We start from the raw sequence: 26,956 nt of genomic DNA, 5'->3' as shown, positions 1-26,956 counted from the left end.
AGAAGGTACTAGCACTCCAACTTTATGTACAAGGAGACTCACTAGCAGCAAAATCACATTGCCTGAAGTCCCAGAAATTCTTGTGATAATTCATTATTTACTGACCACATACTATGTGCCAGCACCATGCCATTTCTGCCCATTATGTCACTTAGCTTTCCCAGTAATACTTTCAATGTGGTACGATTATACCCATTTCATAGAGACAGAGAGGGGGTTCAGACAAGTTTGGTGAACCGTGCAGGTCACAGAACTCAGTGGCGCAGCTGAGGAACACATCTCCTACAAGCCTACCCCAAAGTGATCCTCTTTCCACTGTCCTAAGAAGCTCTGTGTTCTAATAATGGCAACAGGGAATTATTGGATGTCATTATGTGCCAGGCACTGTTTTAAGCCTTTGTATGTAGGATTTATTAAATTTACACATCACTGTGGGATAAATACTATACCATCTCCATTTACAAACCAGAAAAGTGAAGGATAGAGTTTTAGCACATGTCCAAAGTTCCATGCTCAAAAACCTTTAAATCCAGGAGTTTGGCTCTGAAGCCCAGATGCATACCCACTAATGCAACTTGCTACTTTTCATCACACTTGTCTCCTCTTATTATATTAGCACTATTTGTTGGTGCTAGTAAGAACTGAGAGACAAAAAGAAAGTTCTGTGATTACTACAGCCAACAAATGTTATTATCAAAAGACCTTAGTCTTTTGTTTTCTTCACATAATATGCATGCTCATGCCTGCAAAGCCAGGCCAATACCCTAATTAATCAAAACTTTATTGGATTTCTTTTTTAAAGATTTTATTTATTTATTTGAGCGAAGAGAGAGAGCATGAGCAGGAAGGAGTGGGAAAAGCAGACTCCCCACCGAGCAGGGAGCCCAATGTGGGTGTTGGTCACAGGACCCCGGGACCATGACCTGAGCCGAAGGCAGATACCTAACTGACTGAGCCACCCAGGTGCCCCCCAAAACACTTCATTGGATTTTTTGTGGATTCCATTTTTCAGAGCTAGACAAACAGAATAGGCTAAGAAAAGTGTAGTAAAGTCAATGTTTTGCTATTTGTTGGTTTGTTTGTTTTTTTTGTAGTGGAGAAAAGAGTGGGTAGGGAGGGGCAGAGAGGGAAGATGAGGGAGAACCCATCAGGCCCAGCATGGAGCCTGGTGTGGGGCTCAATCTCACAACCCTGAGATCATGAACCAAACCAAAATCAAGAGTCAGAAGCTCAAGCCACCCAAGTGCTGCTGAAGTCAAAGTTTTAAAGGAATCTGTTTACAGAGCTGTGATACCAAGTAGAGTAATAAAACTTGTTCCTCTTCTGTGCACAACTCTGTAATCTTGGATTCTGAAAATAGAAGGTGATTCTCCTGTAGCTGTATGAGAATATGTAACTGGTTTACAGTTTAACTCTCCTTGACTCAAATGAATTTCCTCTTCAGTTGTTGTGTTTTCTGTTCCTCTATGAGTGACGGTGACTTCCTCCTACTTATTTACATGTGGAAATCTGTCCACAAACGTTCTTCACGGTGAGTGGGGTCACTTTGTTTCACCCATTAACTCTTCTTATCCATTCATAGATCCAGCCGTTAAATGATGACAAGGCAGTGTGGGGGGTCCCTAAAATGAAGAAGAAACGCCTGTCCCCTCAAAGAGTTTACAGGGCAGAGGACAGAGAAAGCACACACATGTAGTTAGAATGCAGGGTGGAGAGGCTGAAGGCCATGAGTGTATCTAGGCGAAGCGCACGGTGTATGGCAGGAAGGAAGGACACCACTGGTCGTGGACAATAGGGCTTTGGAACCGGTAGGTATTTGTCAGTTGACATCAGAAAAGATGACATTTACTGAAGAGAAAGTGATGTGAATGAAGGAGTAGACATGGTATAACATGGGAGTATTCAGAAAACCAGAGAGGCCCACATGACTCAGAGCCTCTCATCCCAGGGACCAGCAGGTAGGGAATGTGCTCATTCAGTGGGTTCTGGGCTCTACGTCTCAGAGTCTCCACCCAGAACCTCACTGTCTGAGAAATGTCCACCTGCTTTTCCTCTTCTAGTTTCTAGTGTCATTGGCCTTCAAAAGAGGGGAAAAAAGCCTGCGTTCATTTCTTGTTCCTCCCAGCTCCCCTGGAGGATAAATTCCTATTCTGAGCCCACAGGCTTCTGGTTCCTACACCCTGGTACGGAACTGTCTAGAACCAGCACAGTCCACCTGGTGGGCTCTTCACTGTGTGGCTCCCTCAACTCCAGAGTCTCTCTGGGTCATACATTCTCCCTGACCACCTGCCCACGAGAGCCTGCCCGCATTACCTGTTTTCAGACTTTTTTGTTTAAAAATACTGATAACTTTAGGGGCACCTGGGTGGCTCAGTTGGTTAAGCATCAGACTATTTCAGCTCAGGTCATGATCTCAGGGTCTTGGGATCGAGCCCCGTGTCAGGCTCTGAACTCAGCAAGGAGTCTGCTTGTCCCTTTTCCTCCGCCCTGCCGCCCCCCACAACCCCACCTTCTCTCTTTCTCTCAGATAAATAAACAAAACCTTGTAAAAAATATTTATGGCTTTTAAAAATGTAAGAGCAGTAAGTTAATTTGTTTTGATAAAAGTATGGTTAGGCAAGAGAATGTCACTTTTTAGAGACACATGCTGAACTACTTAAAGCATCATGATATCTATAATTAACTTTTAAAATGTTCCTCCAAAAATATATGAAGAATATATGGCAAAAGTTTGAAAATTATTCTACCTAAAACATGGGTATTATTTAAATATGTGTATTACTTTTTCTATTACTTATGCTATTTTTCTACTTCCTGAAGTTATTCACAGTAAACAGTTAAAAATAATAACTATATGTAAATTATTGAAAATTTGGGAAATAAGAGCACCCAAAAAGTCAGCCAGGTACAACCACCCAGAATGACATATTGTTCAACTTGTCTCCAATCTTTTTAAAAATATTTTTTCTGGGGGCACCTGGGTGGCTCAGTGGGTTAAGCCTCTGACTTTGGCTCAGGTCATGATCTCGGGGTCCTGGGATCGAGCCCCACATCGGCTCTCTGCTCAGCAGGGAGCCTGCTTCCCCCTCTCTCTCTGCCTGCCTCTCTGCCTACTTGTGATCTCTGTCTGTCAAATAAATAAATAAAGTCTTTAAAAAATAGGGGCACCTGGATGGCTCAGTGGGTTAAAGCCTCTGCCTTCGACTCAGGTCATGATCTCGGGGTCCTGGGATCGAGCCCCGCATCGGGCTCTCTGCTCAGCGGGGAGCCTGCTTTCTCCTCTCTGCCTGCCTCTCTGCCTACTTGTGATCTCTGTCTGTGAAATAAATGAATGGAATCTTAAAAAAAAAAAAAAAAAACTTTAAAAAAATCTATATTTTTCTGTAAATACACACACACATAAACACACACACACACGCAGATTGAATTATGGCCATAGCACATATACAATTTTTCTTTTGCTTTCTAGTAGGATATTTTTCCATCATCTATGTTTTAGTCTGTGTCAAAGCCTGTTTTGGGTCTGGCTTTTCCCGAGGTCAGCCTGTTTCCCTCTATTAAAGTTTGGATATTTAGGTTGGTCCAAATTCCAGAAGGCTTTATATAGGTTAGGAGTTTGGACTTTGGTCAAACTCCCTTTGACAATATGGACTTACTGAATGCTTATAGGAATGTGGAATTACAGGGCCATCATGTTTTGTTTTGAGATTAATCTGGTACATGAATCTGGTAGTTGAGCACAATAAGTAACAATGGGACCAGAGCCAAGAAAGCTAATTAGTCAGGGACTTTACAGATAGGGGAATAAGGAACTTGAGTGACAACCTGGGAGAGCAAGAAAGGAACAGAGGTGGAAACCAGTCATTCCACTTCGGAAAGCACGGTAAGCGATTCACATCCAAATAAGAATGAGTTCTGCTTTCATATGGTTCTTCAAAATAACGTCAAAGGAATTTTAAAAATCTTAATGCCATCAGTGTCTTTTAATTCATTCTTTGTTTACTTTACCACGGTACACTTCTAAAGTTGTCTGGGGTTCATCTTACGGCTTGTAGGGTTCTGACTCACTGCCAGTACAGTCTATGTTTTGGGTTTGATTCTCCAGATAATAAGAATCATTTTGCAAATGGCAGTCCTGAAGCACCAAGAGGTTTGTCCCCCTGCTCTAGGCTGAGCACAGTCAACTCCTTTCCATGGCGAGCTCCTTAGGAGCAAGACTGTAGCTTCTTCATCTCTGACTGTTTCACCCCAGACCACCACTCGGCAAAGAGCAGATGTGTCCAAAGGTTTGAATTGCCCCAAGTTGAGTCAAAGGCAAGACCAGAATTTAAGGTCCTTGACTTCAGCCCTCTATCCCACCAACCCTGACGATATGTTTGTATGTATTACCCTCAGACTCGCTCTGTCCCCTTAAACCCAAAAGTTTTTTCTGGTGGGACAAACCGACGTTGCTGAGAGGCCTCATCTGAACCATGCAACCCAGAAGGAAGAACTCAAAAAACAAGGATCTGTCTGTATTTTTTTTCATCCCCTAAAGTCTGGGGCTCTTTCCTATAGCTGTAGCTTGCTGAAGGTGGACCTCTCTGTCTCTGGTAGCAGACCGCAATGGCAGCCAGCCCGCAGCAAGGACATAACCTGGAAGCAGCATTTTATGCGGTACAAATGACCCGAGTAATGAGAACGAGTGTGGAGGCCAGCGCGGTTCCACTTAGGGATGAGCCCTCCTGAGAAAACCTCTGGTGTGGGTCTCTGCCCAGCCATTCCAGGCCTCTGCAAGTTCTTATCCATGAAATAGTTTCACCAGTCCATCTCTGAGCTTTGGCTTTTTGTCCAAATCCAACAGCCGCTAAGCTCCAGCCCCTCAGGGACCAATAACACTCTTGTAGTCTTGTGACCATTCCTGCCCTGTGCTGTCTGAACTGGGGACCGTATGGAAGGATCTGTGCTGGAATGAGACGCAGGTTGTCCCCCTGCCCCCCAGGCCATGGCACGGCCCCTCTGGTCTCCGCAAGTCCTTATTTTCCCTGGTGTGTCGACCCACCAGGCTCTGCGGGTCTCTATGTGTCTGTGTCCTCCTCTCTCTTTGGCTTCTCTGCCTCACTCTCCTGAATACTCTGGGTCCCTCTCTTTCATGTGCCCTCAGCAACCGCCCCGTGTGCTTCTGCTATCTGTGTGAGCCACTGTGCCTTTCTAGCTGGCTCAGAGTTTTTCTGTCTCTCTGTCCACGGCTCTTCCCTTTTGTGTCTCTGACTCTCTGTGCCAGTCTGTGTCTCCGAATATCAGAGTCTCTGCCTCTGTCTCTGTGTGTCTTCCCTCTCTCGGAATCGCTGGCCTCATTCCTCGGACTCCTTCGGGAACAGGTTTGCCCTGACCTCCGACCCCCCGCAGGATTCTCTGCTTTTTTTCCGCCCTGTTTGCCTTTAGCTGAGCCTTGACTCCCACCCAGAAAAAAACCGACAAACCTTGGGGCCCACCCTCAGTTCCTCGTCTGACCAGCTAGCCAGCACCCTGCCCTGTCATCACTCAAGTATGTTTCCTCATTTCCCAGGGTAGCTGGCCTCACCGTTTAGGTCCGCGATTAGCACATGGAAATGTGCGCATTCAGAATGGCAATACGAAGAGCCACAGACCAGCAGGTTCCATGACAGAAACCTCCTTACTGGAAGGACTGTGGGGAGCTGATCTAACCTCAGCATCACACTTAACACCTCTCTTAGGCCTCATTTGAATGTTCAAAAACTTTGCAAAGCCCATTTGATTATCTCCACTGGGACAGGGCCAATGAAAAAATACGCTCACCTTTGTGAATAGGGGACTTCATGTATTTATATGGACAGCACTGTCTTATCTTAGACGTTGTCGTGACCTTAGTATAATATAAATTTTGGCACTGATAGCTCTTGAGTTGGCCAGGTTTTTCCTTATCTGTAACCCACAATTTCTGATGTCATAGAGGGCCAAGAGCTTTATTTTTCACAAAACATCACAGTATTTAGCACCAACCATATGACCAGACGAGCATGAAGGAAATCAGCAGCCAAGCAGTCCTGCCGAACGACTCAAGTGCTAAGGACAGGTGAACCCAGGTTAAGATGGCTTGGAGTTGCACCGCCCTATGGTTTCATCCTGTGTTCTATCCCCATTGTGTTTGGAGGGATTCTGAGGCCCAAGTACATAACCTTAGCAAGAAAGAAAATGGATCAGTTGGTGCCATTATCCAAGGCCTTTATTTCTTTATTTATTTTTTAACTTTTTATTTATTTTTATTTTTATTTTTAATTAACATATAATGCATTATTTGTCCCGGGGTACAGGTCTGTGAATCATCAGTCTGACACAGTTCACAGCAATTACCATAGCAATACTCTCCCCAATATCCATGACTCAGTCACCCTATCCTACCCCCTCCTTCAGCAACCCTCAGTTTGTTTCCTAAGAGTCTCATATGGTCTGCCTCCCTCCCTAGTCCCATCTTGTTTCATTTTTCCCTCCCCCCATGACACTCCACCCTGCCTCTCAAATTCCACATATCAGTGAGATCATATGATAATTGCCTTTCTCTGATGGACTTATTTCGCTTCGCATAATACCCTCTAGTTCCATCCACATAGATGCAAATGGCAAGATTTCAGGGGTTTTTGATGACAGCATAGTACATTGCGTGTGTGTGTGTGGGGGGGGGGTTTGTGTGTGTACACACTGCATCTTCTTTATCCATTCATCTGTTGGTGGACATCTAGGCTATCCATGACCTTTAAAAAGGGGTATGGCATCCTCTGTTACACATTTGCTGTCTTTGTTCTAGAGGGTACAGAGAGTGTGTCCATGTCATTCAAAAGTGAGGATAAGTTTGAAAATGAAGAAAAAAAGAAAATTCTGTAAAGAGGGTTTTTATTGGCTGTTCAATTCCAAGGATGTTTAGCTGCTGTCACACAATCAGAAGTCTCTATTCTTGCTTTAGGTTGCATTATATGTTTTCTCTTATAACTCTGATGGGACCGAATGTAGGTTCTGTGTCACTTCTCTTTGCCAGGAAGGGAAAGAACAAGTCATTCATTATGTGAATAATCTGTCGATATGGGTCACTAAGAAATTTTCTCACCAAGGAATATATAATCTAAATGGGTGTGTGGCTCATGTTTTAACATGCAAGACCACTCCTGTGCCCACTTGTTCTTCCAGAGTTCTTTTGTGTTACTCCTCAATTTAAAGCCTCTGTTTCAACTAGGCATTCTGTTTCCTATATATGTCAGGCATGTGTCAACCACAGTGCCTTTGCTTATGCCATTTCTCTCATTGAAATGCTCTTTTCTCTTGCTACTTAATGAAGCCTGTATTTATTCTTTTTTTTTAATAATTTTATTTTATTTATTTGACAGACCAAGATCACAAGTAGGCAGAGAGTCAGGCAGAGAGAGAGAGAGAGAGGGAGGAGGAAGCAGGCTCCCCGCCGAGCAGAGAGCCCGATGCGGGGCTAGATCCCAGGACCCTGAGATCATGACCTGAGCCGAAGGCAGAGGCTTTAACCCACTGAGCCACCCAGGCGCCCCTTTTTTTCTTTTTTTCTTTTTCTTTTTTTTTTTTTTTAAGCCTATATTTATTCTTGAAGCTCCAGTTCATTATCGTCCTCCTCCATGAAGCTTTCCCTGATATGCCAGCCCCTGTGAGCTTCCCCTCCTATACCATTTACTATCTCTATCACTATGATTGCAGCTATTTGGGAAATTTCTGCCCATGTTAGCTTGCAAATCCTTCTCTTTTCCTCTCCGTTGGTACTTCAAAGCCACTTAGTACTTTCTTTACCCTCTGTGTACTCTTCTTTAGATGAGACACACTGTGAACTCAAGCTATCAAACCTACTGAAACAAATTAAAGTTTTTAGGACCAAGAGTCCTTGAGCTCTGTGCTTTTCAAACTCTAAACTGCATTAACAATCATATCTTGATGGATATAAATTATAGCTCAACAAGTGTAGGGGTCTGAGAATGTCCATTTCTATCAAGATTGCCAGACACTGAGTAGCAAGGCTTTGCATTGTTTTTCAAACACCAGGTGCAACTCATTTGTGTCCATAAAGTCAGTTTAGTGGGTCATAATCAATGTTTGTCAAAAATAAGTGGAGAAAAGAAAATAGTAAATAGTAAGTATCCTAGGGAAGAGCAGTGTTGTTTCTTATAATATTCTGGTGTGTGTGTGTAGAGAGAGAGAGAGAGAGAGAGAGAGAGAGAGATACAAATGCATTTTATACTGTGGGCTGATTGAAGAAGTTTGAAAGCCTCTCCTTTAAAGGATAGGGCAAAATGAAATATCAGTTTATATCAGTGGATTAAGTTAAGACAAAAAAACCCAACAGGGTAAAAACTGTGAAGGCTCCAAAATGCCAGGGCAATTTCCCAGAAGGTTCTAGCACCAAGGGCCACTGCCCTGGAATGGGAGAAGGGGCTGACTTGTGGACCAGCCTGCTGGATCTAACTGGGCTGCCTCTCTCTGTGGTTGAGCTCACTTCCTGTACCTAACTAGGAGGCAATGATGAAAATTCTTTAGTGGGTGGGTGTTTCCTAATTTGTTACTATATCATGGAAGGGATAAATACCACTGTTTCCTTCAAGGTCAACTGTTGGTTTTGGTAATCTCATACCCAGTGCAAATATTCTTTTTAAGCTTGATGAGTCTCTGCTCTGTTACCTCCATTAGCCTTGAGACATATTTATAGCAATGTGTGTGGGCCTCGGGGAAAAAGAAGAATGCAACATTGCTTGAATGTATGTTATAAATAGTAGTTTCTTGCTCTTTTCTACTTCAGAAAAAAATGAGACCAAAAGAATTTTTTTTTAATTTTTTGTTTCAGGAAGATGAACCTTATTCCACACTATTCCCATATCTAGCACAATGCCTACCATATTTTATCTATCATAAGATACAAGATTTGCTAAATATAAAACATATTATAAGTAGCATGTTCTCCTCTGCAAAAGTTAAAGAGTCATTAAAAAAAAAAAGTTTGCTAAAGGGTGCCTGGGTGTCTCAGTCAGTTAAGTGTCTGTCTGCGGCTCCAGTTATGATCCCAGGGTTCTGGGATCCAGGCCCACCCCCACCAGTGTCAGGCTCTCTGCTCAGCAGGGAGTCTGCTTCTCTCTCTCCCTCAGCCCCTTCCCCTGCTTGCACGCTCTCCGTCTCTATCTCAAACAAATAAATAAAATCTAAAATAATAATAATAATAAGTTTGTAAAAGAAGACATTGTTCCAATACATGAAAACAAAAGGGTTTTCTTACCATAGCACCAGTTATTAGTCACCTTGACTGCTGAGAAAACTAAAGTCGCTATTTGTGTGGGGTCACATAGCTAACAAGTAGGAAGTTGGAGCAAACAGACAAGCTAAGGAGGTGACTGGGGGCGAAGGCAAGGTCCCTCCTCAGCAGAACTCTCCCTGACGTGCCGTGCTACATGGACATTTGTGATAGAAGCTGTCTGCTTCTTCGCATTTCTTTTCAGTTGGCATTTCCCAGTTGTAAAAAGGTTTCTTACTGCCCTTAATTCTAAAAACATCGGTCTCCTGATGCAGTTGGGAAAGACGTGACAGAACCGCAGAGGAAAATGACTTACTTGGGAGTTTTAATCAACCAACAGTAGGTACAGTGTAAATCCCCAGCATGATGCAATTGTCAAGAAACTAACACAATCCTGGGGTTGCCTTACTACAGACCCAGCAGTAGAATAAGAGGGATCCTTTGAGGCTTAGTTTTCCAAGTCAGAGCTTACCTTTAACATAGATTTTAAAAATTTAGAAGGTTTCAGAGGGGATAATGTCCCTTGGTGCCCATCATGAAAAGAGAAGTTGAAGGTGATGGAAAGAGAAAAGAGTACAATCTAAATGCTTCAACTGTTTGTTTAAGTATCATGTATATAACTCCAAGAAGTAGCTCTGGGACCATCTGTGGAAAGCTAGACAGCAGGAAACAGCAATTCAATATAGGCAAGAGTTTTGTGGCCATCAACAATGGCGGTATAGAAAGATCTTGCCTATATATAGATAGTGAGTTCCCGTCATTGATGATATGTAGCAAAGGTTGGATGTGAGTCTTGTTAGGGTTGAGGCTTTATTCACCCACTGTACAAAGGAATTCTTAAAAAGAACTATAGGGACGCCTGGGTGGCTCAGCCGGTTAAGCAGCTACTCAGGTCATGATCCCGGGGTCCTGGGATTGAGTCCCGCATCGGGCTCCTTTCTCAGTGGGGAACCTGCTCCTCTCTCTCTGCCTCTGCCTGCCTCTTTGTCTACTTATGATCTCTGCCTGTCAAATAAATAAATAAAATTTAAAAAAAAAACTGTAAACCAACCTGATGGTGGGGGATTGTACATGGATTTTATTCCCTAAGCTCAACATTTTTTTAAAGATCCATTTATTTATTTGAGAGAGAGGGAGGATGTGTGTGCAGGGGTGAGTAAGGTTGGGGGGCAGAGGGAGAAAGAGAGAGAGAGAATCTTAAGCAGTCTCCCCACTGAGCACAGAGCCCAACATGGAGCTTGATCTCATGACCCTGAGATCATGACCTGAACTGAAAACAAGAGGCAGGTGCTTAACCAACTGAGCACCAGATGCCCCTAAGCTAAACATTTTTAATAGTCTAATTTTTTAGAGCTTAGAAGCATATGTAATTTTTAGAGTCACTAGAAATAAGTTTACTGGGAAGCCAATGAGGCCGCAGATTCAGGGCCCCTCCCTGGTACGGACCCTAGTCATATAGTTAATAAATGTCATCCATTCAAGAGTATTTAAGATTAGTTCCTATACATGAAAATGTAAAACACTCTGGAATCTTAGAACTCATATTTGAGAGAAATGTGATAGAGGTCCCAGAATTTGGCAATGATTTTAACAACTTGATTACCCATAAGCCTGAAAATAATTTTTCTATGCTGTGAATAATTTTTAAAAAAATATTCTAGATGAAAGACTGACTTATTATTCTAGTCTCTCTCTAGAAAACTATATTATAAAATTGTTGTCATGTAAAGAAATAAAGATAATACAACCAAAAATATAGAGGAAAAAAGTATAAGGGTATGTGAGGCAGTTAATGAAGATAAGTTGTTTTTCTTGGTTTTGTAATGTTTGTTAGCTTTTAAATGTGTCTTTTTTGTGTGATTTTTCATTTTACATAATTATTTAATTTTGTCTAATTTTATATCAATTTTCTTAAAGAGAATTGCAAATTCTACAAGCTTCAAGCTGTCTAAAATCTGACTCTTTGGCCTAATAATCAGAATAACAACAACAACAACGTTTTAAACGGTTCCAGTGATAGGAATTTAGTTGGAATACAGTTCCGTGCAATTAGGTCTTTATGTAAGGAGCTGTCAAGTGTGCATATGAAGCCATAAAAATCGCTGTAGCATCAGCCAAGGACTTGTCAATCCCCAACGCCCTCTGTCACTCGGCCAACCTCCCAGCTTCGTCACCACACCTGACGGCTGCCCGCTGCACCCATCCCGAGTTGCTCACACCACCGAGTGCTGCTCTGATGCGAGACACACTTACCATTCTCGGGGTTCCAGGCCTGCTCTCCCGTCATTCCCTTCCCTGAACAACGGTCACTCCAAATCTCACTGTGCTTTACATGGAGAAAAAGTTTCTCTCTCTCCCCCGCTTCCCCCCGAGTGCTAGGTCACTTCCAGTGTTCAATAAACAGCAGCGGAATAAAGGAAAGAATAAAACAAATTATTAGCAGGGCTGTCTCTGGAGGTTGGAGTAAAGAAGACCTTAACTGCTTCCCTTTATTTCCAGTTCTAGTCTCCCGGTGGATAGATGAATCTGTTTTATCATTATTTTTTAGATCAAGCCAAATCAGGAAACTGTGATGGAGCTACAGTCTTCCTTAACAACACCCTTCACCTGGGTTCCTTCCAGGATTTGAGTTTGGTGTTGTATTTTTTTCAGACTTCTATTTTATGCTTGTGCATACCTGTATATGATTATGTGTATGTGTGGTATTGTTTGGGTGGAAAGGAAAGTTTGTTGTTGTTGTTGTTGTTGTTGTTGTTTTTAAATAAGAGGTGTCATCCCGTACCTGTCACTAGTCCTCTAACTTAATAACGTGTTTTGGGATCCATCAGCTTTGATGTGTGCCTGTACACAAGCATCCTCAGTTATGCCTAGTGGGGGTGCACTTGGCTTCTGAGCAGAACAATTTTCAGGTGTTTAGGACTGCATTGTTCTTTGTTGCAAGTTAAGCATTCCGGGCACCCCACCACCCCCCGGCCCCCCTTTGCACAAAGTGCTCATAGCACCTGACCCCTTGCCGTCATCAACAAAATGCTCTCAATGCCTTTTCATCCTCGGTTAACTTCTTACATAATCTTCTTCTAGGAGCTCTCAACTTTATTTATCACTTTGCTGCGGGCAGACATTTAGGATGGTTCCAAATTTTTACTCTCGCCGACAAGTCTGCAATAAACACCTTTGTTCCTATTTCCTTCAGCTTATGTGTGAGTATTGCAAGAGGCTGACTCTAGAACAGGAATCCCTGGTCACATGCCCATGTTCAGCCCACCTGTGCTAGATTCCCCTCCAGCCTTCTACCCTTACCAGCAGTGAATGGTAATACCCACGGCCCTGTATTCTTCAATACCTAATACTGTCTAATTCTTCAATTTTAGCCATGCTAGTGAGTAAAGAAAATATCACGTTGTTGTCTTGATTTACAGTTCTCTAATTAGTATTGAGACTATTTGAAATTCCTATTTGCTCCTTTGTGAAAGACTCCCACTTTCTCTTCTATATATGTACATATTTTAATTTTTACTGCATATGATTTATAATCGGAAAAAATAATACACACTTTACAAAATAACTTACTGTCCTTCACGGCCTACTCAGATATTGGCTCATTCAAACAATGGTCTTGATCTTACTTCCTGGAACCATTCTCTGGAACGTAGTTTGCAAAGTACTTGGCTTACCCTCCTGACTAAATTAGTGGAGACTAGACCGGGGCTTTTCCATTTCTATTCTCTTTGACCTGCCTCGTATAATGCCTTGTGTAATGTGTGGCACAGATTTGAAGCTTAATAAATCAAGATTGGAATGATAAAAGGTAGAGAAGGTTGTTATGAGAAAACTGTCAGCTTTATTTTCAACATTTGGCTCTTTGTGGACACGGTCTTGAATGATCCTTACCGAAAGTGGACATAGACCTAGAAAGGACATGTAATCTTATTTGGATCTAGAGTCAATTTCCCAGAAGATACGTTCATCAGAATTTCTAGGAAAGGGATACTTAGTTCAACTAAAAGAGGAAGGTCAGATGTGGAAGAGCTCTTCGGGGAATGAGGATCCCATTGCCCCAGAGACATCTTGAAATGTGGGAGGCTGCCTGGTAGTCTCTGTCTTAGGTCAGCCCAGGCCCAGGACTCGATAAAACCCAACGGGATGGCAGTAGTGACTCAGCTAAGCTGCCACCCAGAAACTAACCCATGCTGAGATATTCCACATTTAGGACAGTGTGATTCTCCCTGCTTTACGCTCAAGTGTTTCTTGTATGTTTATGATATATCGTTAGGATTTGAAAGATGAGCGTAAAAAAATTCTTAGTAAAAACTGCCATCCGGCTGTAATTACCAGAAGAATTCTGTAAATGTTTTCAACACAGACTTCAGATCTCACTGAAAAGAATCCAACAAAATGTCCAAGCCCTTTATGTTTTAGAATTTCATTAATCAAGTTTTATCACTTCAAAGAAGTAACCTATTGGCTAAAACAGAATCTTACACCAAAGTGTTCATCTAAAAAGTAATTATTGGCATGATGTTTTTAAGGACTTGTGACCTTGTGGAGATTTCACTTGTCAAAAAGAATTAGAATTTTGGCTGTAGCCAAACCTGAAGTATTTTTTATAGCTTCACTTTTAATTCCACAATTGTCCTTTTTCTATTGAGGCATAACTGACATACAACATTGTATTCGTTCCAGATTCCAACTGTCCTTTGAAAGCATTTTGTAATGAGAAGATTTGAACTTGTCTGAATCAGTTCAAGGAAGGGGGGGGGCTTCTTTGTGCATAAACAACTGGGTGATCCTATAGAAATGTTTCTCTTTGCCATTGCTTCCAGCCCACAGGTACATTTCTAATACTGGATGGGGGCATCTGTGCCCCACAGAGGAAATATGCTAAAGAAAGATGTATTGGGAAATGCAGATTTAGAAAACAGATTGCTTGGAGACCTATGTAGAAACTTCCTTCCACAGATGGTCTTACGTGGACTGTTTATTATCAGGCTAAAGTTTCATGCCAGAGGGATGTCCCAGTAGACGACAGCAGGAGCCCTCACCCTCAGAGTAGGACTCTTCCTTGAAGTTTTGTTTGTTTGTTTGTTTTTTAAGATTTTATTTATTTGAAAGAGAGAGAGAGAGCACAAGTGGGGAGGGCAGAGGGAGAGGGAGAAGTAGATGCCCCGCTGAGCAGGGAGCCTGAGGCAGGGCTGGATCCCAGGACCCTGGGATCGTGACCTGAGCCAAAGCAGACACTTAACTGACTGAGCCCCCCAGGCACCCGTCTTCCTTGAGGTTCTTGTACACTACCCATTCATCTTCAATAGCTCTTCAGTAACTGGCATAGTTGACATCACTTGTGTAGTTGCCTGTGACCCCTTCCTCTCTGCTGCCCTGAGCTGGGGGTCCCTTGCAGGGGCGACTATCCCCTGTACCTAGCTTCCCATTTTCCAAAATAAACTCAAGATAATAAAAAAATGTTTGAGGCCGAAGAAAATCACACTGATGAGGATGTAGCACAAGTTAGGTTTTGTGGGTCTCAGTGGTTTCATGTAACCACTACTGTGTCCTGAGTTCTGATGTTTGCCAGACTGTTTTGGCCATTTCATGTGTGTGAATGTGAGTGGTACTCACAACTGCCCATGGGATATGGCTAGTGTGAATCCTGTTTTAGAAGTGAGAAAGCTGAAGCTCTGACTGGTTACATAACTTGCCCAGGGTTGTGCAGCTAGCGGAGGTGTCTATCACCTGGGTAGGACTCGAGTGAACCAACTCCAGGGGCCACAATCCCATCTCACCACACTGGACCGCCTCTAGCGAGTCATTAAAAAAACGTGTAAGATCTATGGGGAAAGGAGCAGATCAGTGTGCCTAGAATGCTCTTATTTCCACAGAGTTAGGAGGTGGGGGGTCGTACTAGAATGCCTTCAGATGCATAGCTGTCTCTGAGGGGGAAACATGGGAAAATGGCTGACATTGGTGTCCTCTGGAAAGAAAACAGGGGAACTGGGGATACAGGGTGAGAACAAGGTTTTTTATTGAGTCTTCTTTTTGAGCCACTTGGGGTTTTTTCTTCTACCGTGGATCTGTTACCTTTTCTAAAACAAACTTTTTAAAAAACATACAGATTGATTTGAAACTCCTTGGGACTTCTCTGGCTCCTCAGATACTTGTCAGTTTGAAACACGATCTGATGGGGTTTACGTGTCAGTATAAAACGTCGGAATTCCTTGTGTTCAACTTCATCTCACTGATGACCGTGGACTTCAGTATAGTAGCTCAGAGGTTTGCCAACACTGCAAAAGGCAGGACCATACTTGCAAAAGAGCATGTGAGAGAGAGATCAAGAGAAAGAAAATTGGCCAAATCTTATCCTTAACGGTTATTTTTGACTTGGACTTTGAAAAAAATCTTGCTAAAGGTAAGACCTTATCTCCAAATAAGGTCACATGCTGAAGTACTGGGATTCAGGACTTCAGCATACGAATTATCAGGACACAGTTCAACCCATAACCTTGCTTTTCGCCAGTTCTCTGCTCTCCCCTCAGCCCGGCCCAGAGAGTTCCTTGTCCTGATGTTTGGTCTCTGGGCTACCTGTGGTGGAGAACATTGCTGAGGTCATCTCTGAGAGGAAAACCCAGTAAAGGAAGAGTTGCCTGTGGTGAGTCCCAAGTGAAAGTGTGGTTCTCTCCTTCCTAGGTGGTATCATGGCAACCTCACACGCCACGCGGCCGAGGCTCTTCTCCTCTCAAACGGATGTGACGGCAGCTACCTTCTGAGGGACAGCAATGAAAGGACAGGGCTGTACTCTCTCTCTGTGAGGTAGGACGCTGATGAACTCTATGAATTCAACATTGTTCCAACTCTTCCTTACACAGGCATTGACTTTATCATCACACTCACATTGCCAGGTAACAACATTCTCACATTGCCAAAAAAAAATTCTCTTGACTCCTGGGATACCTGCAGCTCTAAGGATTCCAAGGCCTGAATGGTGGACTGTGAGAACTGTTCTTTCTCCTTCCCTCAGCAGGAAAGGAAACGGGAGAGCCTAAAGACACTTTATGAATTGTTTAGTGTCTCACTTACCTAATGGAGAAACTGAAACCCAAAGTGCTAAATTGTCTTTGCACCCGATTAATCAACGATAGAAACAGCACCGGAATCCAAATCCCTGGAACCTGGCCCAGTGTCCTCTTAATAGTTCTACTATCCCTGGAAAATCAGAATGATTTGTGACTGTGCAACATTCATAATCACAAACTCAAGCAGGCAGTAAGGCAAATTTTAAGGTTTTTTTTTCTTTCTGTAAATGGATTGACCTTTCTCCAAGCTCCACTTCCTCTGAGTGTTAATGGAATTAATCTGGCCCCTACACAGACCTAATCTGTGATAGTCCAGTCCTTCTAGGGTCTCTCTCCTCCCCTGCTTCCTCCTAGCTGGCCTCTTGATCAGGGAAGCTGACCTCGCCTGGTGATCATCGGGGGGAGGCATTGGTTTTCGGTCAGCATCTGTCACCTTGGCTTCTGCGGGTGTGTAGCAAGGCTTTCTGGGTTTATGGGGAGTTGCCTTCTGCTTAGACTGGGGATGTGAGGATCCATGAAATTGACAACCTCAAACTGTTACTGTTTTTTTGCTGTTCTAATAGCACCTCCATGTGCTCCTGAAAAGATCCCATGGGGGGCTCCTGAGTGGCTCAGTTGGATAATCGACTACCTTCAGGTCATGTTATGATCTTGGGGTCCTGGGATCGAGCTCCAGACCAGACTCTCTGCTCCTTGGGGAGCCTGCTGCTTCTCCCTCTCCCTCTGCCTACCTCTCCCCCTGCTTGTGCTCTCTGTGTCAAATAAATGAATAAAATCTTAAAAAAAAAAAGTGTTCCTTGATGTAGCACCCCTCATGCTGATCTGACATGAGGTTTTCCTCTATTCTTTTCTGCCCCACGTGGTCTAGGCCTCCTTGTCACTAACTCAACATCTACATCTACACTCCTTTACCTCTGAATCCTTTTTGATCCAGTTTAGAGACCCATTTGTTTTTGTTTTTGTTTTTCTGTTTTGTTTTTTTAAGTCTCCTCTCCCTCTGATTGGGGCAAAGACTGGCTTCAAAAGTATTTCCCGAAATAATTGATGGCAGGTTTCTATGAGCTCGAAAGCCAAGAATTAATTTTCTTTTCTTCTCTTTGTGCTTCTGGACTTCCGTATTTTCTGTGTCCGTAATGAGTTACCCCAAACTCAGTGGCTTTAAACAACTCCATTGATCATCTCACAGTCTCTGTGTGTCACAAGCCCAGGTGGTTTCTCCGATTTCTCTGCTGGGGCTCCTACCAGGCCGAAACCAAGGTGCTGGCTGACACTGTGGTTAGCGGGGACTCAGAGTCCTCGTCCCTCAATCTCTTCTTTTTTGCTTCATTCCTTTTCATTCATTTCCTTACTGCTGTAGGACTGAGCTCCATCTTTTCCATGTAGTTATTGACCAGGAACCAGGGTCATCCTCTGGAATCCACACATAGTTAGTTCTCTGCCAAGTGGCCCCCACAGGCAGTTCACAGCACAGATGTTTGCTTCCTTCTAGAACAGTCTTTCTGATCTCCTCTCCTGTGACCAGCCAGAAAGAACTCTCTGCTTTTACCAGGACTCTCACGTGATTAGGTCAGGCCCACCCACACCGTCTCCCTGTTGTCAGGTCAGCTAATGCAGGGCCTGAATTATCTGCAAAATCCCTTCATAGTAGCATCTACACTAGCATTTTATTGAATAAATGGGAAAGGTTTATGTAGTCCAGGGACTGAGAATCAGGGTCGCGATAGCTAGCTGCCTGCCACATCGTGGGAGGGTGATGGGATAAATAAGAGGTCATGGAGAAAACACACACACACACACACACACACACACACACATTCATTAACATTTTTCATGTTAGTCTGCTATATTTTGCTTAGAATTTTTCTAAATAACATTTTTGGGAAAAGTATCCATCAGACATGAAATTCTGCTCAGGTAGAAGCAAGAATGGTGCTTTCTCTGATGGACAGCTACAGGTGAAAATCTCATCAGGTCGTTAGGCTGCAAATCGTTTAATGCATAGATCTCCCCCAAATCACTTAACAAACTTGCGGGAGTATTGGATCAAAGAATGTTAACTTCTCACCTGTAGATGTTTCACGTGAGCAATTAGATCAGAAGCTTCTTACAAATAGGTGGTGCATGTATATCCCATCTGTATAAAAATGTAAAATTCAATTCACCAATTTCCAAGACAAACACTTGGAAATGCTTTCAGAAAAAGAAATAACCATCAGCAGAGGTGACAGAAACCATAGACTGGCTCAGAAGATGGGCTGATTTGACTCGTTCCCTGGTTCACTCCCTTAATAATCAGTGTTTGAGAGCATCCGCTCTATGCCGACCCTGGTGGTGAGTGTTGAGAAGGTTCAGACTTCGCTCTGAGGAAGTATAGCCTCATGGGGGGTGGGACGCTGCACAGGTAGCTGTCTACAAGGTAGAATGTAGTAACCCACGGGAAAAAAAGCAAGATCTGCGCTTGGAGGGTTGAGGAGAGCAAAGCAAGTAACTTAAGATGGAAGGATCATGCAGTGACTGACAGAGTAGGTGGTATTTGAACTGATGCTTGATCAGAAACAAAGGGGATGCTGTTGCAGGTGAAGGGGGCTGGGGGCTGTAAGAGCTAAGGGACAATAGCAGGAACTTCTAGGAGAACTGTAGGTCCACTTGGCTTAGAGCAGCCATTCTCAGGGTGTGGTCCCCAGACCAGCAGCATCACCGAGAACATGTTAGGGGTGCAAATTCCTGGGCTCCACACCTTGGAAGTACTGAGTCAGGAATCCAGGGGGTAGGACCCAGAAATCTGGGTTTTAACAAGCCCTCCTGGTGATTCTGATTTCTGATGCGTGCTAAAGTTGGAGCAGCCATTCATAGAGACAGAAGAATAGTGGGAGTCAAATAATGTATCTCTATGTAAGACATATAAAATTTATATATATATTATGTGTAATATAGAATTTATATATGCTTTCTATTTATATATGTAATTTATATTATAAATAATACATAATTTATATATTTATATATAACTATATATACTTACAATTTATAATTTATTTAGTGCTCTGCCTTATTCCAAAAGTGAGGTGGCAAATGATGTTGTAGGAAATTGGGTATTTTATTCAGTAGGCAGTGGAACCAGCATGGCAAAAAAGGGCAAATTAAGTGACAGAAACAGAATTCAGATGGACTCCCAAACAAGTAAGAGAGAAGAGCCAAAAAGAGGAGAACTTGGGGAGGGTGTGACCTGCCATTTCTATCATTCCCTATTCTCTGCTGGTCTTAAATACTGAAGGGGGTTATGGGTCAAGGATAACTTTGGGTAAGCCAGAGAATGCACGGGGAGAATCTCCTCTTGTCTTCTATTACAGTGAAAAACTGAGAAGAGCCCTGCCAAAAAAGCACTAGTACTTTAAAAATGCCAGTGGTTTCAATAGCTGCGTTGCAAGTGTCGGTTTTTAGAAGGGTTTAATGGTGATGCTAATACCTAAGGTTATATTTCTCTTCTTCTTCTTCAAAACCTTAAATAACTTTAAGCATTTCTTTTTCCCTTTCAGAGCCAAAGACTCTGTCAAACACTTTCATGTTGAATATACTGGATATTCATTTAAATTTGGCTTTAATGAATTCTCATCTTTGAAGGATTTTGTCAAGCATTTTGCAAATCAGCCTTTGATTGGAAGTGAGACAGGTAAGCAATGAACAGATAGACTTCACCTAGGAGACATTATTTCGGGATAGAAGGAGGGACAGGGAGGATTTCATTAAATAGTTGTACTTCTGTTGAATTATGTGCTTATGATAAACAATTAGATATGTTTAGAAACAATTTTTTTCAATTACTCTGCTATGTGTTACATTAATAAACTACTCACATAGTTTATTAATATATATTAATATTTAATATACACATTATATATACATACATATATACATATATGTGTATGTATGTGTATATGTTTATATCAGTATTATCTTTGGGAAAAAAACAATGTGCTTCGTGCAAAATAGTTTCTTAGAATGAGTTAATGGACTGATTTAAAATACATGATTTTTTAAAAATAGTCTTTTCATTTTATAACAATAAATATAATCAACAAAGAAAGAAGAAAGGCTGGAACAACTTTCTAATTCCTCATGATTTTAGTACGGGCTGTTTGTATATTGGGGAGACCCATAAAAGATAATTTTGAGCATTTAAAAAAATAAAATTCTTACTTAAATTTCCACAAACATCACTGAATATTGCAAGTATTGACTAGAAATTGCTCTCTTGAGCAAGGCCTTTATTCATCATAAAGTTCTGTTTCTCTTATCTTGGCTTTTTAAGTTTTTACACTAGACTTAAAGACGGATAGAAAATTTTGAATTTCCCCGTTTGAGTGGTTAAAGTCAAACTAGAATATTGAAGTTCAAAAACAAAAAACACGCGACCTTGGTATTTGAATTATCTGACTTGGTTTTCTGTACCAGTTCCATTAAGTAAGCAGAAGATCACCCCTGTATTTGTGATACAGAATCACATTATTATGTGACCTGAGTGATGGTAACTTTTAGTTAATCGAAAGCTGGGCAATTCCAGAACTTGCGGCAGAAGAGGAACTCAAGACTTAGCAGCACCACTGTTTTACCATGAACTTGTACATACTCATTTTCTGGGTAAACATGGCCATTGGGCTTTCTGTTAACTTCACTATGGTGGGGAGAGATGCCACCACTGGTTTTTCCTTTTCTGCTGTTTCTGTGGCCTGGATAGACCCTGAGATGAATCATACGGTATCAAGTGTAGACGAAAAGCACAGTGGAAACCACAAAATAGTTGCCTTACTTTATACTCACTGCACAAGGCCTGTAATAGAATATTCCAAACTATGAACTTGAAGCTATAATTTTTTTTTTTTTCTGATGGAAATTCTTCCAGTTGGTCCTGGAAGTTACCTCCTCATTTAACCAGCAATAGTTCTCATCACACATGGCAGGTGGCCTGTATTATTTATTTCCATCGCTCCCAGTGTTGGCAAGCTTTTCAGTTTTTCAAATCCCTTACTTCGGACTGACTTCTTGTTTCCAACCCTCAGTTTTATTCACTTCTTGGTCACTAGAACTTGAGAAGAGATGCTTTGAAGCAAAAGACTTTGTTTTTATCTGCCTGTACTTGTGCCCTTCTCCACGTCCCCCAGGTCCTGATATGGTGCATGATGCATCAGGTGAATGAATCGGTGAGTGGGTGGAAAACTGTGAGTGAGGACTCTGTGTCGCCTCAAAGTCATGAAAAGTGTTATCTTGCAGCCTTCTTTCTTCCTCCAAGCAACATCAGTGTCCTTCTTTTAAACCCTCCTCCTAGATTCTATTTTTAACCCCTTGGATCATTCTCAGTGCTCCTTCCTGAACTTTCTCCAAGTTAGAGAAAAGGTGTACTCTTACCTATCAAAATGTTTCAAACAAACAAACAAACAAACAAACAACTTTAAGACCAAAGTGCATGTCGTGGTTTTTAGCTGAACCTTTCTGGCGCAGGTCTAATCGCCAGACAAGAGGATCACCTAAGATTTTGCTGAAGTATAGACTCGTTGACATTGAATTCAGGACAATGAAATTTCCTGTAAATACATTAAGTTTCTCTGTAAATATGTCAGTCTATCTAAAGAAGGTTTACCATTAATCCATTAGGGATTATTAAAAAAAAAAAAGTATAATCCTGACTGCTGGGGTAGTTTTATCCAAAGCTAGTATTATTAACATTAACCATAACTACTTTATGTATTGCACTGAAACTCAGGAAACTAAGATTTTTATCCTCTCTGCTGCACCTTCTCTGTTCTATCATCATCCAACAGGGAATTTGATATTATTTGAACCCCTGTCACAGGCTCTTGATGCTTATGAGTCTGTACTTGGCTTACTAACTTCCAGCCTTTGAGTTACATTCTACTGACTCTGAAATATTCCTCTTATCTGTCCCAGCCAGATGAAGGCAAAGCCACTGAGGCTGGGAACAAGGGGAAAACCCATGACAAGTGAGTGTTCTAGTTTTGCCCCTCTGAGAGTAATAGGCCTCAGGAAACAAGATAACGTGCTGAAGTCATGATGACTCTTAAGCCCAGCAGATTTTCAGAAGCCACAGTCAGCACTGTGACCTGTGAATAACAGTGAATGGAAACCAGGATGCCACCTTCCAAAAATAGGTCTCTTCTTATTCATTTAAGTATTGGCTCCTGGTGTTTACCCACAGTGATGGGGAAACCTCCAGGCTGATGATTTCTTGTTCACCATCAGAGGAAGGGCAAATTCCTAAAGTTTTCATTCAGTTAAAGATTACCAGGGGAGGTATTTGCCTGCGCGATGGATGAGGCTTGCAAGGGTTCTCACCTCCAGATCCTAGGAATGGAAAGGACTCGAACTGGGTATGTCAGTCCACTCCTTTTAGCCCAGACCCCCATCAGGCCAGCATCCCCCTGCAGTGCATGGGGAGTGAGTTTAAGAGAGACTTCCCACACTCAATCTACTGGACACATTACCTCCTAGGGCAGTGGGGAGCTGTGGGGGGGAGAGAGGGGGAACCTCCAAAATAAAAAATAGCCTTACACTTCACCTTACAGTCATACATAATATAGAGGGGATCCCAGGTTTTCCTTAGGCTCTGGGTCTTAAGAAAATCTTTGCATTGAGGAGACATAAAAGTGTTTACCTCAAGGGAAGAATACTATTTTGAGATATCCTTTTTCCTATTCTATTCCTATTCTCTACTCTTTAAACTCTGAGGATTTCTGTTTCCTCATTGGAAGAGTGAAGATTTCCTAAGCAAGATCTAAGCCCCCTGACAGCCTCAGTATTCTATTATTATAATTTCCCTTGCTATAATCTGCATTTAACCTTTCCAATCTCCATGAAAGTTTTTGTTCCCTCTAATTTCTCCTTACTGACACCCATAAATACTCTTAAGGTATTTCTGACTGTCAAATCCAAGTCATTTCCTAAGTATATCAGAGAGACATCTGACATGTTCTCTCCCTTTACTTTCCTCGGTGGCTCTTTCTGTTCTAACATATTGCATAATTCACTTAAAAAAATCTTTGCAAAATTTTTCTTTTTAAAAATCTTTGCATTACTATGTAAATCTTATGAGAAGAGAGATTTTTGTCAGTTTTGTACCCTGATCCTTCGTCCCAGTACGTAAAAGAATAAATGCTGCTAATTATCCACATTTCATCATTTCATGTTGGTTTCCCATTGATCCACTGCCCAAGGCTGCATTGCAACGTGCACGGCAACACTAACCAGCAAACTTCCGACAATTAACTTTTACTTCCAAAGTTTATGCGGAGCGTCGTTTGAAATGATGCTTTGTGTTGTATGTATGGTCAGTAATGATTAAATTCAGAATTTGACTTTCATTTGTAATCATAAGCTTCTATGTAAAACTTCCTTCATGTGTGTACATGGCTTCTAAATTCAATTCAATTTAGACTTGGAAATTGGAGACTTTTTTATTAGCATGGATATGTTTGGTCCATTATTAATTTTTACTGTATCTTCTTGTAATTAGCTAAGTTTCATATATATAATCTTGAAAATTTAGACAGCATTTATTTTATTTTATTTTATCTTATTTGAGAGAGAGCACATGCATGCACAAAGGAGCAGGGGAAGGTGGAGGGAGAGGCGGAAGGGTAGAGGAAGAGAGAAAGGAAGAGGGAGAATCAGACTCCCTACTGAATGTGGAGTGCACAGGCCAATGCAGGACTTGATACCAGGATGCTGAGATCATAACCTGAGCCCAAGTTGGACACTTAACTGACTCAAACACCCAAGTGGCCCTAGAGAGCATTTACTTTTATCCTTAAATATCCAAATATTATTAGAACAAAAATTACCTTTCCTATTACCTTTTGTTTCTATTAGAATACTTCTGTGTAGGGGCACCTGGGTGGCTCAGTGGGTTAAAGCCTCTGCTTTCAGCTCAGGTCACGATCCCAGGGTCCTGGGATCGAGCCCCGCATCGGACTCTCTGCTCTGTAGGAAGCCTGCGTCCTCCTCTCTCTCCCTGCCTGCCTCTCTTGCCTATTTGTAATCTTTGTCTGTCAAATAACTAAATAAAAATCTTTAAAATAAAAAAAAAAGAATACTTCTGTGTATGAAATAGTCATACACAATGTATTATAGGAATTACTGTGTTGGGACTTTAATCACCTACCCAGCATGATACAAGTCAAGTGCTATGTTTGTGCTTACCCTTTATAATAATTGGTTCTCAGTTTTGAAGATCCTATCTGGTTCTTTCTTAAATGTCAAATTTCCACTTCTCTTTTTGTCTTGATGTGGGGATTCCCAACCTCTTGATAGCTGCTATAGTTATTATTATTTTATTTTGTAACCCCAGCCTTTTTACCCAGGTGACATTTAAGAATAATGAAGTTAAAATTAATTATAGTTTGAGACTTGTGTGACATTTCTGAAAATTATTGGTGCAACTCAGAATTCTGCCAAACCACAACCAAGAATCACTTCTTTAGCTTATGCTCACCAAAAAAGGAAATTTTCTTAGTTTGTGATGAGGTGTGTTTGAAAAAGGAAAAAGCAGGCAGGGAAGGGAAGGGAAGCAACATTTGCGGAGTGCTCATTGAGTTCCTAGTGTTCTATCAGATGTTTTCACATATATCAAATTCTTTTTGACTCTTCTGTACCACCCACCATAAATGTGAAAGTGGTCCTATTTTCAGATGAGGCGATCAAAACTTAGGCATTCTGAGTTATTTGGCCAGGGGGCACCGCTGGCAGGCATCAGAGCTGCGAGTGGAATCCAGGCCAACCTTGCTCTGAAGCACAGGGGCTTTCCATTCACATCATGTCTTCTGGTCTACCAGTGAGCTGGCAGCATGCCATCGCCATGGCAGTGTGACCCCGAGTGGGTCTGGATGGGAAGATTCCCTGCCACAGTGACCTAAGAGAATGTCTGTAGGACATGGCGGGGCTCTCCCCCACTCCCTTTTTTAAGGTCTGTAATGATATTTTTGGTATGTGATGTAAAGAATGTGAATGAGTTTGAGCCTCTGTCTTTGTATTTACTGCTGTTCTCATTTTATTTACATGAATGGCCTTTTGAGAAATGATACTGTCTCAAGAGGATATCAAGATATCAAGAGGATATCTTAAAACAGAAAAAAAGTCAACTAGAAAACATACAGAGGCCCATCTTATTTATGTCCTTCCAGAAAGGATACAAAACAGCCTCTGTAAATACAGTCAGGTAAAATGAAATGTAAAGTTTGAACGGGAAGGTGGAAGAAAGGGAAACTGAGGCACAAAGACACAATGGCCCCAGGAGGACAGTCTTCCAATGGATAGCATACATTTACAGGAAACAGGACACACCTCTGGTCACTCAGTGTCCTCGCACTTCTTGCCCCTCCCTCGGGCCTCGGGGTTCAACTGGATTTATAGGCTATTAGTATGGGAAGGGAGCCCGCAGACCATCTCATTTTTCCTCTACAAATGAAGAAACTGAGGCCTGGTGAGAAATGTTGAGGCAAAAACACACATCTCCATTCCTCAAGCTGCCTCGTAAAGAACCCATTTCTTCGAACTTTGATCCCTGTGTATGCTGTCTTGCCTACCACAGAGCATATTTCACAGGCTGGAGAGAGTTTCCATGGCGTGGCCACCATGCCTGAGAATAATACCGTAAAATGAGTAAACACAAGAACTCCCAGTTCAACTGCTCACCAGCTGGATGTCCTTGGGCAAATTACGTAACCTCTCTGAGATTCAGTTTCATCATCTTATAAATTAGAGCCGATGATCTAATAGTTCATGACTTACTGGTGAAGATTGGATGGAATTAGGTATGTAAGGCTATAAAAATAATTTTTAACACGCCTTTCCATGAAGCAGTTTATGGTAATTCACTCCGTCGTATTATATGCAAGAACTCTACCTTCTTTGGTAGATCATGAAGAGTTAGTGAGGGATGATTGAATTTGTGTTTATCAAATGTTTATGTCCTCTCCAAATTTTAAGCCAGTTCCGCAGTGGATTCAGATGAAAGGTCAGATCAAGTGGCCGCTCCAAAGAGTGACCTGACTTGACGTGGGTATTTTAACAGAATCTTCCGACCTGGCTTACTGACCTGCCTCTCATTCCTCTGTGTAGTTCTCCCTAGGAGACTGGACAAGGGAACTTAAAGCCCCTGTATATGTAAATGAACACAGTTTCCCCAGCATCATTTTATGATGGGTTCAAGTTCATCTGCAGAGCAGGTTGCAAAGATGAAAGGAGAAAGATCTCGAATATTCCTGTCACTCCCTCTGGAAAGCTCCTTCCCACCAGAAGGAGGTGACAGAGGAAACTGCCATAGATATGCCAGTTGCCAAGCTTGTTTTCTGAACCGGAGGGCAAGGACAAAACACGGTTGGATGTGGTCCTATTTTAATTGAGCAAATAGGTACTGAGTACCAACTATGAGCCACGCTATGATGCTGCTGACAGTAGAGTGATGAATCAGACATCATTCTTACCCTCAAACATCTTACAGTCTGGCCGAGAAACCTGGTGGGTAAGCAGGTGCTTTAGTGCATAAAAGAAATACTCTGAATAAAAGTTTCGCTTTTAAGATTGAAGGAAA

At 42.0% G+C, this 26,956-nt stretch overlaps 1 protein-coding gene across 1 annotated transcript in view; it reads left to right on the top strand.

Moving 5' to 3' along the window:
- The window catches only part of DAPP1 (dual adaptor of phosphotyrosine and 3-phosphoinositides 1), a 47,711-nt gene that overhangs the window by 4,491 nt on the left and 16,264 nt on the right, over positions 1-26,956 (top strand). The window contains exons 2-3 of the mRNA XM_032861022.1: positions 15,971-16,093; positions 19,893-20,026. Coding sequence (XP_032716913.1) covers positions 15,971-16,093; positions 19,893-20,026 — 257 coding nt within the window. The remainder of the gene's footprint in view (positions 1-15,970; positions 16,094-19,892; positions 20,027-26,956) is intronic.

Source organism: Lontra canadensis, unplaced genomic scaffold (assembly GCF_010015895.1).
Source record: "Lontra canadensis isolate GAN:19392208 unplaced genomic scaffold, GSC_riverotter_1.0 scaffold1, whole genome shotgun sequence".
In the NCBI taxonomy this organism is placed as follows: domain Eukaryota; kingdom Metazoa; phylum Chordata; class Mammalia; order Carnivora; family Mustelidae; genus Lontra; species Lontra canadensis.
Note: the sequence above shows the minus strand (reverse complement) of the source record. Positions and strands in the feature narration are given on the sequence as shown.